A 17,032-nucleotide genomic window follows, 5' to 3' on the forward strand; every position below is an offset into this window, starting at 1 on the left:
AAAAAGAAAAAGTTTTATATATTATGTGTACACACATATATATGAAGAAGGACTTGAGGCTTGGGGCATCATTTCCCATACCTTGTGACTCACACTTGATAATAATAGCTGCTAAAAACAAAACAAAATAAAAATGGAATAAGCAAAGGAGAAAGAACCAAACCATAGATAGCTACTATGGAGACAGACAACAGTACTGATCTAAAATCACACGGACACCATCTGTATCATTGTTGATAAGAGTATTTCACTTAAGCCAGCTTCTCTAATCTCAAACTAAAATATTGCTTCTGGTCTCATTGGTGGGAGGATGTTGGTGGCAAAGATGAAATTCCAAAAAGTTCTCTGTGACTGAGTGCTACATAGGAGACTGTCCAGAAGGACAGGAATCATTCCTCCTAAATGGGAAGACAAGATGCTGAGTAGCATTAGTATTTAAATGAGAAATAAATTTTAGTTCTGGGACCCTCAGGTTCAAAATCATTGTACATTCAGGAGATAGGAATTTTTTGTTGTTTTTTTGTTGTTGTTCAATTGTCCCAGTTATTTTCAACTCTTCATGACCCTCTCTTTGAGACCCCATTTAGGATTTTCTTGGCGAGGATATGGGAGTGGTTCACCATTTCCTTCTCCAGATTATTTTACAGATGAGGAAACTCAGGCAAACAACATAAATTAACTTGTCAAGGATCACACAACTCATGGCTAAATCTAGATTTGAATTCAAGATGATGTGCCTCAGCACTGTATCCATTACAAGCTCTGAAGTTTCAAGGGTCTTGTGATGCTGAAATCTCTCCCACCTCCATTCATCACCTCACCAGTTAGCCTTGAATCCCAAGCCTCCTGGTACTACATGGTGAATACATGGGAAGGTCAGGAGTTTTGTAGAAGTTAACTCCTGAGCTAAGCTGAGTTGACCCTGGAGGCATTTCCCATTGCTGGCACAGGTGTTCCTGGCTCAGCAGCTTCATCCCCCAGCCCTTCCCCAAACAATTCCAGAGCCAACTCAGGCTGGTCTGCCAGTAGTCCTTTCCTCCCTATTATCCCAATTAACTCCTACAAGGCAAGGAAAAGATTTTAACTATAGAGGACAAGCAGATGTTCTCATCATCTCTCGAATGAGATGGTTTATTTTCTTTGATCTTACCTGATTCTAATAAATTAGTCAAGATTTCAGTTTCTGGAAACTCCCTTCAACTCCCCCCTCACACACTTCCCCAACCACAATTGCCTAAGGGCTGCATGATCCCCCTTCTAAGCAGAGTCCTTGCAACCCTTATCAGAAACAAAGGGACTACTATATCCTTGATTCTTTTCCTTTGATTCTTGAGTACTAAGAACCCCATTCTCTTAACTGTTCTTGACTATATTCTTTTTACATATATAATAATTTTTTCTCAATTTCAAGCTAAAACAACTTTTTAACATTTGTGTTCTTTTTAAAGTTTTGAATTCCAAATTCTATCTCTTTGTCAACTCCCTCCTTCCCTGAAATGGTGAATAATACAATATAGGTTATACATGTGCAATCATGTAAAACATTTCCGCATTAGTCATTTTGAACAGGAAGAGTCAAAAAGGAAGGAAGAAAATGAAGAAAGAAAGAAAGAAAGAAAGAAAGAAAGAAAGAAAGAAAGAAAGAAAGAAAGAAAGAAAGAAAGAAAGAAAGAAAGAAAGAAAGAAAGAAAGAAAAAGAAAAAGGAAGGAAGGGAAGGAGAGAGGGAGGGAAGGAAAAGAAAGAGAAAGAAGGAAGGAAGGAAGAAAAAGAAAGAGAAAGAAGGAAGGAAAAGAAGAAGGAAAGAAAAAGAAAGAGGAAGGAGAGGAAGAAAGGAAGAAGGAAAGAAAAAAGGAAAGAAGTAAAGAGAAAAAAGTGAAAAATAGTATGTTTCAGTTTATAATCAAAGACTATCAGAGGTGGGTAGCACGCTTCATTCATGAATACTTTGGGATTCTCTTAAATAAGTGTATTATTGAAATCAGTCTGAAATTAGATAAGTTATTCACAGGTCTTCATTATACAATTGTAAAGGGCTGAAACTCTTGAGTCAATGCACTGAGGTTGGACAACCGAGCACTTAAGGCTAATTACTGATTGGACAATACTCTATAAAGCATATGCTTGGAAAAATGGCCCTTCTCACTATCCTGTGCTCGATAATTGTTGTACACAGAGAATTGTAGGAGGGACTAGGGAGTGGAGTAAGACTAGCCAGAGTCACTTCTGGGCGGGAGATGAAGAAGGAAGGTGCTGAAGATTCTGCATCCATCCAATTCATTTCTTCCTTTAAAGACCAAGAATAAAGACCAAGGACTTTTGCTTATCCTGACTCCGGCTAATTGTAAGGTATCCAGGGTGCTAACTCGGTCATCACATACAATATTGCTGTTCCTGGATACAATATCATCCTGATTCTGCTCACTTCATTTTGTATCAGTTCAAGTTTTTCTGAAATAACCTGCCTGTCATTTCTTCCAGCATAAGAATGTCCTATTACAATCATATACCACAGCTTGTTTAGCCATTCCCCAATTGATAAGCATCCCTTCAATTTTTAATTCTTAGCTACCCACAAATAAGAGTTCCTATAAATATTTTTGTACAAATAGATCCTTTTCTTTTTTTCTGGCTATCTTTGGGATACAGACCTAACTGATATTGTTGGATCAAAAGCTATGCAATTTTATAGTCCTTTGGGCATAGTTCTAGAATGCTCTCCAGAATGGTAAGATTAGTTCACAACTCTACCACCAATTCATTAATATTCTAATTTTCCCACATCTCTTCCAACATTTATCATTTTCCTTTTTTTAGCCAATCTGATGGATGTAAGGTAGTTGGTATCTCTGAGTTATTTTAACTATCATTTCTCTATTCAGTAGTGATTTGGAGCATTTTTTTCAAATGACTATAAATATTTTTGATTTCTTTTTCTGAAAACTGCCTGTTCATATCCTCTCACCATTTATCAGTTGGAGAAAAACTTAGATTTTTATAATTTGATTCAATTTGCTTTATAGTTGAGAAATGAGATCTTTATCAGAGAAACTTGTTGCCAAAAATTTTCCCCCACTTTTCTGCTTCCTTTTTAACTGTGGTTGCATTAGGCTTTTTTTTTTCCTTCACTTAAAAGTATTTTATTTTTTCCAACTACATGTAAAGATAGTTTTCAATATTCACTTCTATAAGATTTTGAGTTCCTAATTTTTTTCTCCTTTCCTCCCTTACCTTCCCCTTCCCCAAGGTAGTAAACAATTTGAAATAGGTTATACATGTATAGTCTTTTTAAACATATTTTCATATTAGTCATCTTGTGAAAGAAAAATCAAAACAAAAAGGAAAAACCTCAAGAAAGAAAAAAAAAAAAAGGCGAAAATAGTATGCTTCAATTTGCATTCAGTCTCCATAGTTCTTTTTCTGGATATAGATGGCATTTTTCATGCCAAGTCTACTGGAACTGTTTGGAACAGGTGCACTGCTGAAGAGTTAAGTCTGTTATAGTTGATCTTGCTGTTAATGTTTACAATGTTCTCCTGTTCTGCTCATTTTACTCAGCATTTGTTCATGTAAGTCTTTCTAGGCTTTTCTGAAATCAACCTGCTTATCAATTCTTAGAGAAGAATGGCATTCCAACTTATTCAGCCATTCTCTAACTGATGGACAGTTTCCAGTTTCTTGCCACTACAAAGAGGACTGCCACAAATATTTTTGCACATGTGGGTCTTTTTCCCTTTTTTATGATCTTTTTGGGATACAGTAGTGGCACTACTGGATCAAAGGATATGCACAATTTAATAACCTTTTAGACATAGTTCCCAATTATTCTCCAGAATGGCTAGATCAAGTCACAACTCTACCAACAATTCACATGTCCTCCTTTTTTTCTACTTTTTCCCTCCAATATTTATCATGATCTTTTCCTGTCATTTTAGCTAATCTGATAGGTGTGAGGTGGTATCTCAGAGTTGTTTTAATTTGTATTTCTCTACTCAATAGTAATTGAGAGCATTTTTTTTTCGTGTGACGATAGATGGCTTTAATTTTTTCATCTGAAAATTGTCTGTTCATATCTTTTGGCCATTTACCAATTGGGGAATGACTTGTCTTCTTATACATTTGACTCAGTTCTCTATTTTCAAAATGAGGTCTTTTACAAGGAATTGGAAATTAAATGGTTGCCCATCAGTTGGGGAATGGCTGAATAAGTTATGGTGTATGAATATAATGGGATATTATTTTCCATAAGAAATAATGAACAAGCTGATTTCAGAAAAGCCTGGAAAAACTCACACGAACTCAAGCAGAACCAGGAGAACATTGTACACAATAACAGCAACATCATGTGATGATCATTTGTGACAGACTTGGCTCTTCTCAGCAACTGGTGATTCAAGACAATTCCAACAGATTTGGGATGCAAAATTTTATTCACATCCAGGAAGAGGATTATGGAGATGGAAAGTGATTTGAAGCATAGTACACTTTTTTTTGTTTGTTTGCTTTTTCTTTTTCATGTTTTTTTTCACTTTTGGTCTGATTTTTCTTGTCAATATGACAAATATGGAAATATATTTAACCTATAGAAGATTGTTTGCTGAAAAATAACTGTGTGTATATATATATATATATATATATATATATATAGTATTTAACATATACTTTAACATATTTAACATGTATTAGTCTACCTGCCATCTGGGGGAGGGAGGGGGGAAAGAGGGAAAAAATTGGAACAGAAGGTTTTGCAAGGGTCAGTGCTGAAAAATTACCCATGCATATATCTTGTAAATAAAAAGCTATTAAAAAACCATCACCACCACCACCACCACCAAGATTGCTTGCTGATTTGGGGAGGTGAGAGGGAGGGACAAAGGGAGAAAAATTTGTAATGCAAAATTTTACAAAAATGAATTTTGGAAACTATGTGTATTTGGAAAAAAATAAAATAGTATTGAGGGGAAAAAAGAAGAAATGAGGCCTTTAAAGGGATCCACATGTGCAGAAATGTTTGTGGCAGCCCTTTTTGTAGTGGCAAGGAACTGGAAACTGAGGGGATGCCCATCAACTGGAGAATGGCTGAATAAATTGTGGTATATGAATGTTATGGAATATTATTGTTCTGTAAGAAATGACCAGCAGGATGATTTCAGAAAAGCCTGGAGAGATTTACATGAACTGATGCTGAGTGAAATGAGCAGAACCAGGAGATCATTATATATTTCAACAACAATACTATATGATGATCAATTCTGATGGATGTGACTCTTTCCAACAATGAGATGATTGAAGCCAGTTCCAATGATCTTGTGATGAAGAGAGCCATCTACACCCAGAGAGAGGGCCGTGGGAACTGAAGATGGATCATAACACAGCATTTTCACCCTTTCTGTTGTTGTTTGCTTGCATTTTGTTTTCTTATTCATTTTCTTTCCTTTTGGATTTGATTTTTCTTGCACAGGAAGAGAATTGTATAAGGGGGCAGCTAGATGGTGCAGTGGATAGAGCATCAGTCCTGAAGTCAGGAGGACCTGAGTTCAGATCTGATCTCAGACATTTAACACTCCTAGTTCTGTGACCCTGGGCAAGTCACTTAACCCCAATTGCCTCAGCAAAGGGAAAAAAAAAGAAAATTGTATAAATATGTTCACATATATTGGATTTAACATATTTTAATATGTATAACATATATTGGATTGTTTGCCATCTAGGGAAGGGGATGGGGAGAAGGGGGCGAAAATTTTGAACACGAGGTTTTGTAAGGATCAGTGTTGAAAAAATTATCCATGCATATGTTTTGAAAATGAAAAACCTTTAATAAACCCCTCCCCCACAAAAAAAGAAATGAGGCTTTTATCAGAAATACTGGGTATAAGAATTGCTTCTCAACTTTCTGCTTTCCTTCTAATCTTGGCTGCACTGATTCTGTTTGTGTAAAACCTTTTTAATCTTATATAATCAAAGTTATCCATTTTGTATTTTTTAATGCTCTCTATATTTTCTTTGGTCCTAGATTCTTCCCTTATCCACGGACCTGACAAATAAACTATTCCTTGCTCTCCTAATTTGCTTGTAGTATCCCCTTTTATGTGTAAAGCATGTACTCATATTGACCTTATCTTAGAATACAGTGTGAAATATTTGTCTATGACCAGTTTCTGCCATATTGTTTTCCAGTTTTCCCAGTAGTTTTTGTTCTAAAAGCTTGGATTTAGGAGTTTATTATACACTAGATTACTATGCTCATTTACTATACTCTTGAGGTGATAGGAGATAACAGAGAATGAGTACATGTCTGAAATACTCTACAGGTCAGCTCAGTTTAGAATCAGAAAGAAATCAGAAAGTACACAAAGATAAAAAGTAAAAGGGAAGGAATTTATGAAGAAGAAACAGGATAAAGCCCAATCTAGACCCTGACATCAGGACCACAAAAGTCAAACAGGCCCAGTCCAACAGAGAACTATATAAAAAAGGATTCAGAATACTCAGAGGAAAAGAATCCCTCTTTTCAACTTTTGACCTAGCCATTCCCCATTCCCCAGTTTGCTGAATGATCCATCCTGATGCTGTTAACTACTATTTCATTCCTTCTCCTTTTGATCCCATATAGATCTCAGTCTGCTCCTGGACACAATAATTCACTGTGCATTTTTACTATCACTGGGGATCTGAGGGACTCACAGAAAGAGATAAATGGGAAATATAAATGTAATAATTACCCTGGACTGACAGAGACATTCTTCAGGGAATGGCAAATACTTTATATATAAACAGAGAATAGCTGAAGTAACACTTAAATTCAGCATTTAAGAAGTAGAAACACTGAGAACTACTTGGAGATCAGGTAAAAGAGTCAATAGGCAAAAATGGGCTTCCCACATGGAGGAAAGAAAAACTAGACTGCTGACTGAGGCTGCTGCACACTTTTTGTTGAGTGAGGCTTTCCTTGGGGTGCCTGATCCCTAAGAGAATGAACTGCAACTCATTTCTATTCACTGGAAGCCAAATGAAATACAATCACTTTGACAATGGGGGTTAATGTTTGAGGGAATAGCTATCAGTGCAAACAAAACTTCATTGCAGCAGGTTGTAGATAGAGGCCCTCCTGCAAGTGAGGATAGAAATTTGGTGGCAACTGCAGGGATGTTAAGGAATACTCCCCATGGCCATTCTCTTTAAGGGATACGATCATTAAACACTGGCTCACTAGGTGGGAGGAGAGGCAGAACCGGCATTTGGCCAATTCTTCTCACTCACATGTTTGAGTATGACAGGTATGTGCTCTGCCAACTTTTCTTCCTGGCTTTAAGAGCTTAGTGATCCACTTGGTGATTTTAACTTGTTTGAAGGAGCCAAAGAAAGGAGGCAAGGGCTAAGGATTGCCAGAAGCTTGAAGTCAAGCAACAAAACACTGAAAGACATGAGGAAGCCCCAGGAAAAAAAAAAAAAAAAGTCTTACTTGCTTTTGATTCCACTTGAGGTCAGGAATGAGAACAAAGCCATCTGAAGGATCTGGGTTCTCAAATACAATCCTGTCAGCTTCAGCCTTCTTCTCCAGAATATTATATACCCACTAAGAGAAGGAGAGAGGAAAAAAAAACTACATTTGAGTTTTTAAAAAATGAATTTTCATATTATTAATGACAACAGCTTACATATACATTTGTTAAAAAAAAAAAAAAAAAAAGCTCCCTGGAGCCACGTTTCTTCACCTCAGCTAATTTTTAAAATTTTTTTTGTATTAAAAAAAAAATCTGCTTGTCTTTCTCCCTCTTCCCTCCAGCCCATCAAGAAATAAACTTCCAAATGCTAGTCACATCTAGAGAAAGAACTATGGAGTCTGAATGTGGATTGAAGCATAGTATTTTTACTTTGCTTTGTTTTTGTTTTTTCTTTCTCATAGTTTTCCCCTTTTGTTTTGGTTCTTTCATAACATGACTAATATGGAAATATATTTGACATGATTTTATATATACATAGCCTATATCAGATTGCTTGCTGTTTTGGGGAAGGAAGGGGAGAGTGAGGGAGGAAGAAAAAAATTGGAACTCAAAATCTTATAAAAATGAATGTTGAAAACTATCTTTATGTATAATTAGAAAAAATAAAATACTATTAAGTGGTGAGAAGAAAAGTGAGGGAAGAAATAAAGTTCCAAATTGCTTTCCAGAATGGCTGGATTGTTCACAGTTCCCCTGACAGTGCATTAATGTCCTACCAGCATTGAGATAATTATAATTCCCAAAAATCCTTAACTCTGAAAAATCTAACTATATGTTTCTTCAACATGAAATTCAATTGTGACCAAAGAAGAACTAGAGATCATTATTGATCACAAAATAGAAAATTTTGATTACATCAAATTAAAAAGCCTTTATGCAAACAAAACTAATGCAAACAAAATTAGAAGGGAAGCAACAAACTGGGGAAACATTTTTATAGTTAAAGGTTCTGACAAAGGCCTCATTTCCAAAATATATAGAGAATTGACTCTATTTTATAAGAAATCAAGCCATTCTCCAATTGATAAATGGTAAAAGGATTTAAACAGCCAATTTTCAGATGATGAAATTGAAACTCTTTCATGTGAAAGAGTGTTCCAAATCACTATTGATCAGAGAAATGCAAGTTAAGACATCTCTGAGATACCACCACACAAATGTCAGATTGGCTAAGATAACAGGAAAAAATAATGATGATTGTTGGAGGGGATGTGGGAAAACTGGGACACTGATGCATTGTTGGAGTTGTGAACGAATCCAACCATTCTGGAGAGCAATCTGGAATTATGCCCAAAAAGTTATCCAACTGTGCATACCCTTTGATCCAGCAGTGTTACTACTGGGCTTATACCTCAAGGAGATACTAAAAAAGGAAAAGGGACCTGTATGTGCCAAAATGTTTGTGGCAGCCCTGTTTGTAGTGGCTAGAAACTGGAAAATGAATGGATGCCCATCAACTGGAGAATGGTTGGGTAAATTGTAGTATACGAATGTTATGGAATATTATTGTTCTGTAAGAAACGATCAGCAGGATGAATACAGAGAGGCTTGGGGAGACAACATGAAATTCAGCTCAGGGGTTGGGAGTTTCTTCTAATAGACATATGGAACCAGCATCAGCACCAGCACTAGAATCAACCCCAGTTCAAATAGATTTCAACTTAGTGCTTTTTCTCTACTATTTCAGGCTAAAAAACATGGCTTTTGTACTGCCAAAGCCAATGTCTGTCTTCCAAGGTCCTGAAAGGGACAGGAGGCAAGGTTGGTTGAACAGAAGCCTTTGAAATCCCTAGCTCCTTCATCTTCAGGGGCTATCAAGCAAAGGAGAAGAAGGGAAAGCAGGAGTCTGCAGTGGTGTTCTTATGGAGAGCATGCAGAGTGGTTAGCACTGGGCCGCTCTGATGGCTGAAAGTCCTGCCTCTCCTGGAGCACTCTCCTGCCTAGGGCTCCAACAGACAAGCAAGCTTTCCCAACACCTAACTGAGAACCCAAAGCAGGCTACAATAACAGGTGTTCTATCAGGAGTCCTCTGGCCAAAGCATGACCTTCTATCCCTTGTCCAGACCCTTCAGCTAAGTGCCTCTCAGGAGCCAGACTAATCCCACTTTGATCCTTCAGTGACTGAGTAGGCACTTAAAGCAGGATCACTCCACATCAAAGGTCTGAGAGTCTCTCTGAAGAAATGGGAGTATAAGGGGAAAAGGAAGATAGTTGGACTCAGGGCCCAGGATGGGCAAACTAAACTTCTCTAGCTCTATTTACTCATCTCTTTTGACTCTAAGAACTCTCTTATGAATATAAAACTCCCAGATTTCTTCCACAACAGCAGCTGAAACTCACTCATTCTAAACAAAGGAAAGAAAATTTCTGCATTCTAGCCATATGAAAATATGCTCTAAATCATTATTAATCAGAGAAATGCAAATTAAGACAACTCTGAGATACCACTACACACCTCTCAGATTGGTTAGAATGACAGGGAAAGATAACGCGGAATGTTGGAGGGGATGTGGGAAAACAGGGACACTGATGCATTTTTGGTGGAATTGTGAACACATCCAACCATTCTGGAGAGTAATTTGGAATTATGCCCAAAAAGTTATCAAACTGTGCATACCCTTTGATGAGTGTTTTATATTTTTTATACTTTTATCTTGGGCTTTACCCCAAAGATACTAAAAAGGAAAAGGGACCTGTTGCCAAAATTTTGTGGCAGCCCTTTTTAGTGGCTAAAGCGGAAAATAATGGATGCCCATCAATTGGAGAATGGTTGGGTTTGTGGTATATGAATGTTTGGAATCTTTTGTTCTGTAAAAAGAAGCAGGATGAATACAAGGGATTGGGAGACTTCATGAACTGATGCTGAATGAAATACAGAACCGGAATCTTATATCCTAACAACAATACTATATGAGGCTGTATTCTGATGGAAATGGATTTCTTTGACAAAGAGAAATCTAACTCAAAGTTTCTATTGATCAGGATGGACAGAAGCAGTCCCCAAAAAGAACACTGGGAAATGAATGTAAATCTTCATTTATGTTTTTCCTCCCAGGTTATTTTTACCTTCTGAATCCAATTCTCCCTGAGCAACAAGAGAACTGTTCAGTTCTGCACACATATAATGTATCTAGGATATACTGTAACCTAAAATATTGGATCTTTATCTGGGGGGTGGAGGGAGAGAGGGGAAAAATCGGAACAGAAGTGAGTGCAAGGGATAATGTTGTAAAAAATTACCCTGGCATGGGTTCTGGCAATAAAAAATTTAAAAAAAGAAAAGAAAAGAAAATCTCTGCAATAAGAGTGTTGAAGAGTACAGCTGACTAAAGGGCTTGGGTGACGAAGGCTGACATGGTAATATCAGTTCAGGTCCTAGAGACATAAAGTCTGGTGAGGCACCTGGTACCTCAGGGAAGTTGGGAAGAGTGTCCTTTCATTCTCTCCCCAACACCTGATTAGTAGAGAATGTGGTAGCCCTGTAGGGACCCAGAGTGGTAAGCTGGGGTTTCAGATTTAGTGAAAAAGGGAAGAGAAAGAAGTCTTGAAGAAAAGCTCACAAAGGATGGAAGCTTTTGCTTTGAAATAAAGGGAAGCTAGATGCCAAAAGGAGACAGGATGGCTACAAAGTACACTGAAGTAACCTTGGAGCTTAATCACCATACATAGCCCTTGGAGAAAAGTATGCTGGCGGAAGAGAAGACAGGGAAGGAAAAGCTGGGATGAAGCCTTTGGGTCTGCACTGAGTTGGGACATCCGTGTCTACTTTGGTTTCTACTTGGGCTTCTGCTTTCATTGCTGCAGCTAGTTAGTTAGTTAGCATAGCAGGACCACCCAGACTTGGTTACTCTATCTGCCTCAATGGCCATCTTGGTCAGCTGTAGTTTGAGGGTTCTAATAAGGGACAGTGCCTAAGGTCACACAGTAGAATCTCTTAGAACATGAGCACCACAGCTGGAGGTGGCAGCAGGGCTGGACCTTCAAGCTCCTGTGGCTGATTGCAGCAGAGTCGGCAAAAACAACCATTCCCATCTCAGGATCTCAAGCAAACCCTTTTCCAAAGTGGTATGGGAGCCTCGGGCAACATGCCTAGCTCAAGTACTCCTCCTTTCCCTTTCCCTGCTTCTACATGCTGGATAATGCCTTTTACATCCCCTGGCCCCAACATCAGAGTTCCCTCTCCCAGCTCTATGCCATCCCCAGGGAGGGAGCCGGGAAAACAGAGAGTAACTGAGATCACATTGCAATCTGCTCCCGCCACCAAGCAATGAATGATTCCCAGGGATCAGTGGAAGGGGAGAGGAAAGCAGCTGGCGGGATTTATAGCTGCTAAACTCAGCAGGCACAGGAGGAAAACCACATACTCTTCTATAACAGTTCTCTACCCACCAAAGACCGGAAATGTCACCAACAGAAGAGGTAGAGAGCCAGATCAAAATCAGAGTTAGGCCAGGAAGATGCAACTGAAGCTGTTCAGAGACATTTCCACATTTAAAAACCATCTCTGCATAGGTGGTGCTTTTACAAAGATCTGTGTCTCATGCTCTTGATATTCAGGACAGAAAGGGTTAGGGACCAGGCCACGAAGCAAGGGTGGCACATTCTTTGGGGACCTGCTCACCACAAAGAAAGGGCACTTCAGGGGAGGACACTGGTTCTACTTCCAAGGAGGGGTTTGTCTCTGAGCTGGTTAAGAGTTAGCTTCCCTACAAAAAAAAGATCAACGCCTGAAAAAACTCTTGGTCTGAGAAATAAAGAATCCATCGAAGTAGGGATTCCCCTTTTCATCAAGGAAGGCTCAATGCTACTTCCTACCTTTTCTCTACTTTTGTCCTATACTTTTAATCAAAGATGAGAAGCCCAACTTAGTCCTTATCCCTTCCAATGAGCACCACAGTGGGATAGGGAGATCTTTTAAAAGAAAGGACAGTTCATTTTAGTGAGCAAAGGGTCAAATTGGGACTAACTCACCTGCCCAATAGAGTTGCTTCTACTTTGTATTGGGTAAATATAATAGTGGGAAAGATCCAGAAATGAGGAGTAGGTGAAACATGAAAATGATGATGATGATAACTGATGATGTCAATTAGGGTTAACTTCAAACACAGCCAAATTCTGAGCAGTAATTCCCATTGGCCTCTCTTGGATAGCTTAGGGCCAAGTCTAGAGGCTAAAAGGATGTTTGAAGGATTGGATCAAACTAAAAATTTAGCTACTGGATAAAGAGAATCTCTAAATTTAGATGTAACAGTGTTCCTAACAAAGGGCTCTGTCTATAGTAGGCACTTAAGTACTTATTGAGTTAAATGTGGGATAATAAAGAAAGGAAAAAAAAAGTGGGAAATAGTCTTTCACATTAAGCTTCAACCCCTAGAAAATGATTTGCTTCAACTATACCCAGGGGAAAGGGTCTGAATAAAGGTAGATTTGGTTCCAGGAGGTCCAACCATGATAAATTTGCAATAGAACTCAGTCAAATAAGGAGTCAAGTCAGATATCTAAGTTCCTAAAACAGACTAAACTGGAATCCTAACAGCCAACCCTGTTGAACCTCATGATGACCTTCCTTATAGAATCATATGTTAAGAACTAAAAGGGATATTAGAGATCTTCCTTATTTTACAGATGAGGAAACTGGGGCCTGAAAAGTTAAATGATTTTCACTGATCACAAGGCCAGTGTTGGGGGCAGGATTCAAACTCAAGTCATCTTGATCTCAGTGCTCTACTCACTACACTTTGTTGCTCTCCTTCTTTCCTCAACTCCCATAGTTAGTCCAGAATAAGTAGGACTTTATGATATTTATTCCTATGTCTATCTCTTCTAAGGCAGTTTTAATTACCTGGATGCTGAGGCTCTGTGAGTCCAGATAGGGTAGAGTGATGTTCTTGTAATCATCCCCAGTTTCCCGGACCAGATGGAGGTCCTGACGTAAGTACTTTTTCAAGTGCTTCTCTGTGGCAGGGTAAACCACCGTTGTCTTTATATCTGCAACCAAATCAAATGCCCAGTTAATACAAGTTTCCCAGTCACACTTCAAACAAGCTTGAGCTGGAGGGGGGAGGGGGAGAGAAAGGGATGGGAGGAACCTAGGAAGGAGAAGGTCATGGGGACTTGAGAAATGAGCCATGCTTCCTGTCTCTTGAATGAACTACAAATTAGAAGAAGCTCCTATAGTTTTCTTAAATGTAGTTTAGGCCCAGGAGAAGAGTTAAAGATCTATTGTACGGGACAACAGCAAGATTAGATGATAATCAACTCTGAAGGGTGTGGCTCTTTTCAACAATGAGATGATTCAGGCCAGTTCCAACGATTTTGTGATGAAAATCACAAAGATTTGTGCCCATTTGCACCCAGAGAGCCATTTGCACCCAGAGAAAGAACTGTGGAATGTGTGGATCATAACACAGTATTTTTGTTGTTGTTTGCTTGCATTTTGTTTTCTTTCTCATTTTTTCCCCCTTTTTGATCTGATTTTGATCAGCATGATAATTGTGGAAATATGTATAGAAGAATTGCACATGTTTAACATATATTGGATTACTTGCCATCTAGGGGAAGGGTTTAAAGTAAAAGAGGGAAAAAATTTGAAACACAAGGTTTTGCAATGTTGAGGGTTATCCATGCATATATTTTGAAAACAAAAAGCTTTAAGTTTAAAAAAAAAAAAAAAAGAAAAAGAAAAATGAATGAACTCTGAAGCAAAAAAAAAAAGTTATAAAGATTGTCTGACCTTGGTCAAACTTTACTCATCATCATTCTAACTTCTTTAACTTTATCCTTTCTTAACTTCAGTAAGCATCCCCTATATACCTCCTCTTCTAGAAATTCATCAAGGTGGTATAAAATAAGACATGTGAGAAGGTGCTGACCTGTAGCAGTTATTAAAGGTGGTTGATCTTTTTAGTCATTATTACATATGGCCAGTCCTTTTAGCAATTGTTACAGGTGGCCTAAGATAAAATTTCTGGGAGGGTCTGGGAGACCCTGAGCTTCATCTATTCTGGGAAAAAAAAAAAAAAAAAAAGACCCATACTGCATCCTTAAAATGTACCAGGCATCAATGAAAGGCAGCAACTTTCCTCTTTTACAGTCCAGGCTCAAGCCAACATTATTTTGTTGGGTAAGAAGTCAATCACTTCCTAGATGGAGAATTATAAAGTGCTTTGACTTATCAGAGGCTTATAAAGTGTTTTGACTTATCAGAGGCAATGTGGAGAACTTACTTTAATTATGAATCACTATACCATTTCCTGCTAATGAGAAGTGAATGGTACTGAACTTTGGGGCTAAAGAACAAAAAGAACAATTAAAAATGGTATTGGTTTTGAGAAAAAGTAATTAGGCCAAAAATGGCTAAGGCAAAAATGGCTTCCTCTCTGACACACCAGGCCTTTTCTGTTTTCCCCACAATTGGCCTTGTTGTAGGGATTCTAGAAGAATCCCTTAATTTTTTTCTTTTCTAACAACCTAGAAGGGAAATGAGCCACCTCAGGAAGTAATTGAATCTTCACTGAGGAAATGTCATCAAAGGCTGGGGGATAGGCTTTAGCTAGGGAACAAAGAGGATTATGGTTCAAACATGGGCAGGTTGAACTAAATCATTTCTGAAGTCTCTTCATTTTGAATTCTATGATTTCTACTTCTACTTTCTATTCTAGGAAAAGTGGGAGTAAAAACGGTTTTGTTCAGACCCTTTGCATGCAAATGGAAGCACCGGTGGGCCTCAGCCTGTTTGGTTCTTCCTGCCTGGCACCCAGACAGCCTGAAGCCATAGGCCCACTGCAGCCTAGTTTCTAGGCCTCTAAAGAGTAGAAAGCCACCAGGGCCCAGAACATGTCTCTGTCTGCCAGGGTTTGTCAAGAAGTCTGCCCCAACGTGGAGTTACCAAGCCACCCACTAGAGCAGGGAGAATGAGCAACCCCTCCCCCTCCTGCCCCGCCTTCCCCACCTGTAAGCCCCAGCACAGGACTAGGGTTTTGTCAGTTCACTCATTCATCTTCCTCCCCAGGACCCTCTGGCCTCAGACTTTTCGCCCTTCCAGCACAGCTTCTCCCTGGGCCTTGCTGGCTCTGCGCTCCTCAGGCCCCTTCCCCAGGCCATCCCAGGGAAGAGAAGGCTGCTCGCCCAGGGCCCCGGGCAAAAGTGACTTGGTTCCTTGGTTTAAGTAAAAGCCAGTTGAGTCGGAGAGATTGTCCCAGAGCTGGTTAAGTCCAGTCTGGGAAGCAGAACCACCCAGAAGAGTAGGATTCTGATTTCTGGAAAGCAACTTTTTTTAGTCCTATGTGTCAGCGACTCTGATAAATGAACAACTCTCTCTCTGGCACCCAAACTGCACTTGGGGTGTTCGTCTGGGTGCCAGAAGCACATTACCCCCAAACACCAGACAGGACAGTGGGCCTGTAACCAGTGCCCACTGAAAACCTGACTCTTGGCAGTTCTGTCCCCACACTTAAGTCAGCTGATGAGGCTTGGATGCATGGATTCTAATCCTGGGAATATTCTGCTTTTAGGATGAGCTGGGCTGGCAAGATTTTTCTTCTGAAAGGGTGATATCTGGTGACTCCTTTAGCTCCTAACTCTACCCTAAGGGCAGATTAGCCCAATCCTAGTCTTCACATTGCTTTTCTTCGGATGAACAACATCAAATATCCATTCCTCCTTTACTAGCACGTTCTTGAAGGGAGCATCCAAATTTCCTTAACTTCAGCCAGCACCCCCTTCCCCTATATCTTTCTTCCCACAAACAGCCCTAGAAAAGGAACATAAACAGTTCTAACTGCTTTGAGAGAAATATAAACAGCTGGTGACATAATGAGGTGCTAGGGAGATCAGGCACAGAAACTCGGGAAACAAGAAAAGAGGAGGCCCTGTAGTTTATTAGAATAAGGACTGACAAATTCTACCCCACAAGGAGCCTGGAAAGTGGGGGAGGGATAAGTAGGAACCATGACTCTCACTAAAGCCTCTGGATGTATGTCTTCGGTAATGGAATTGCAAGTATACGTGTGAGAAGTCAGGGGTGAAACAGACCCTGATAGTGCATGAGGGAAGAAGATTACAAGGGAGGGGGTCAAGTTTCTTGCATCAGTCATAGCTAGCTTAGCTGCCTTGGCTTCTGCAAATAAAGGCACTTTTATGACTGGTACCTTCATTCTCCTCCCAGAATTTGGCAACTTTGGCTCTTCCTGAGTGGGGAATTGGGCTGGATAATGGCTCCAGGGAAAGCAAACTCTTTAACTCACTCCTGATGACCATGTCTCAGCTTCCTGTTGATTTCCCTTCACCATTCTGTAGGACTTTCAGTTTCAGGAAAGGGAATTTTAAAAAATTTCTTGGTTCTAGAGGGTTTTTTGTTTGGTTGGTTCTAGAGTTTTTAATCATTTACTTAAAAAAGAAATGTCCAGAATTTTGTCCAGAATCCATTATCCTCTTCCCTGGTCAGACCACACCTAGGACAGTGTCTAGTTTTAGCCGACGTATTATTGGAAGGCCATTGTCATACCAAAACATATCTAGAGAAAGTTAA

At 39.2% G+C, this 17,032-nt stretch overlaps 1 protein-coding gene across 1 annotated transcript in view; it reads right to left on the reverse strand.

Moving 5' to 3' along the window:
* The window catches only part of DCPS (decapping enzyme, scavenger), a 52,053-nt gene that overhangs the window by 9,178 nt on the left and 25,843 nt on the right, over positions 1–17,032 (reverse strand). Inside the window, exons 3-4 of the mRNA XM_003766353.4 lie at positions 13,346–13,491; positions 7,461–7,574 (exon numbers count right to left, since the gene is read on the reverse strand). Coding sequence (XP_003766401.1) covers positions 7,461–7,574; positions 13,346–13,491 — 260 coding nt within the window. The remainder of the gene's footprint in view (positions 1–7,460; positions 7,575–13,345; positions 13,492–17,032) is intronic.

The sequence above is a fragment of the Sarcophilus harrisii genome, chromosome 3 (assembly GCF_902635505.1).
Source record: "Sarcophilus harrisii chromosome 3, mSarHar1.11, whole genome shotgun sequence".
Taxonomy (NCBI): Eukaryota; Metazoa; Chordata; class Mammalia; order Dasyuromorphia; family Dasyuridae; genus Sarcophilus; species Sarcophilus harrisii.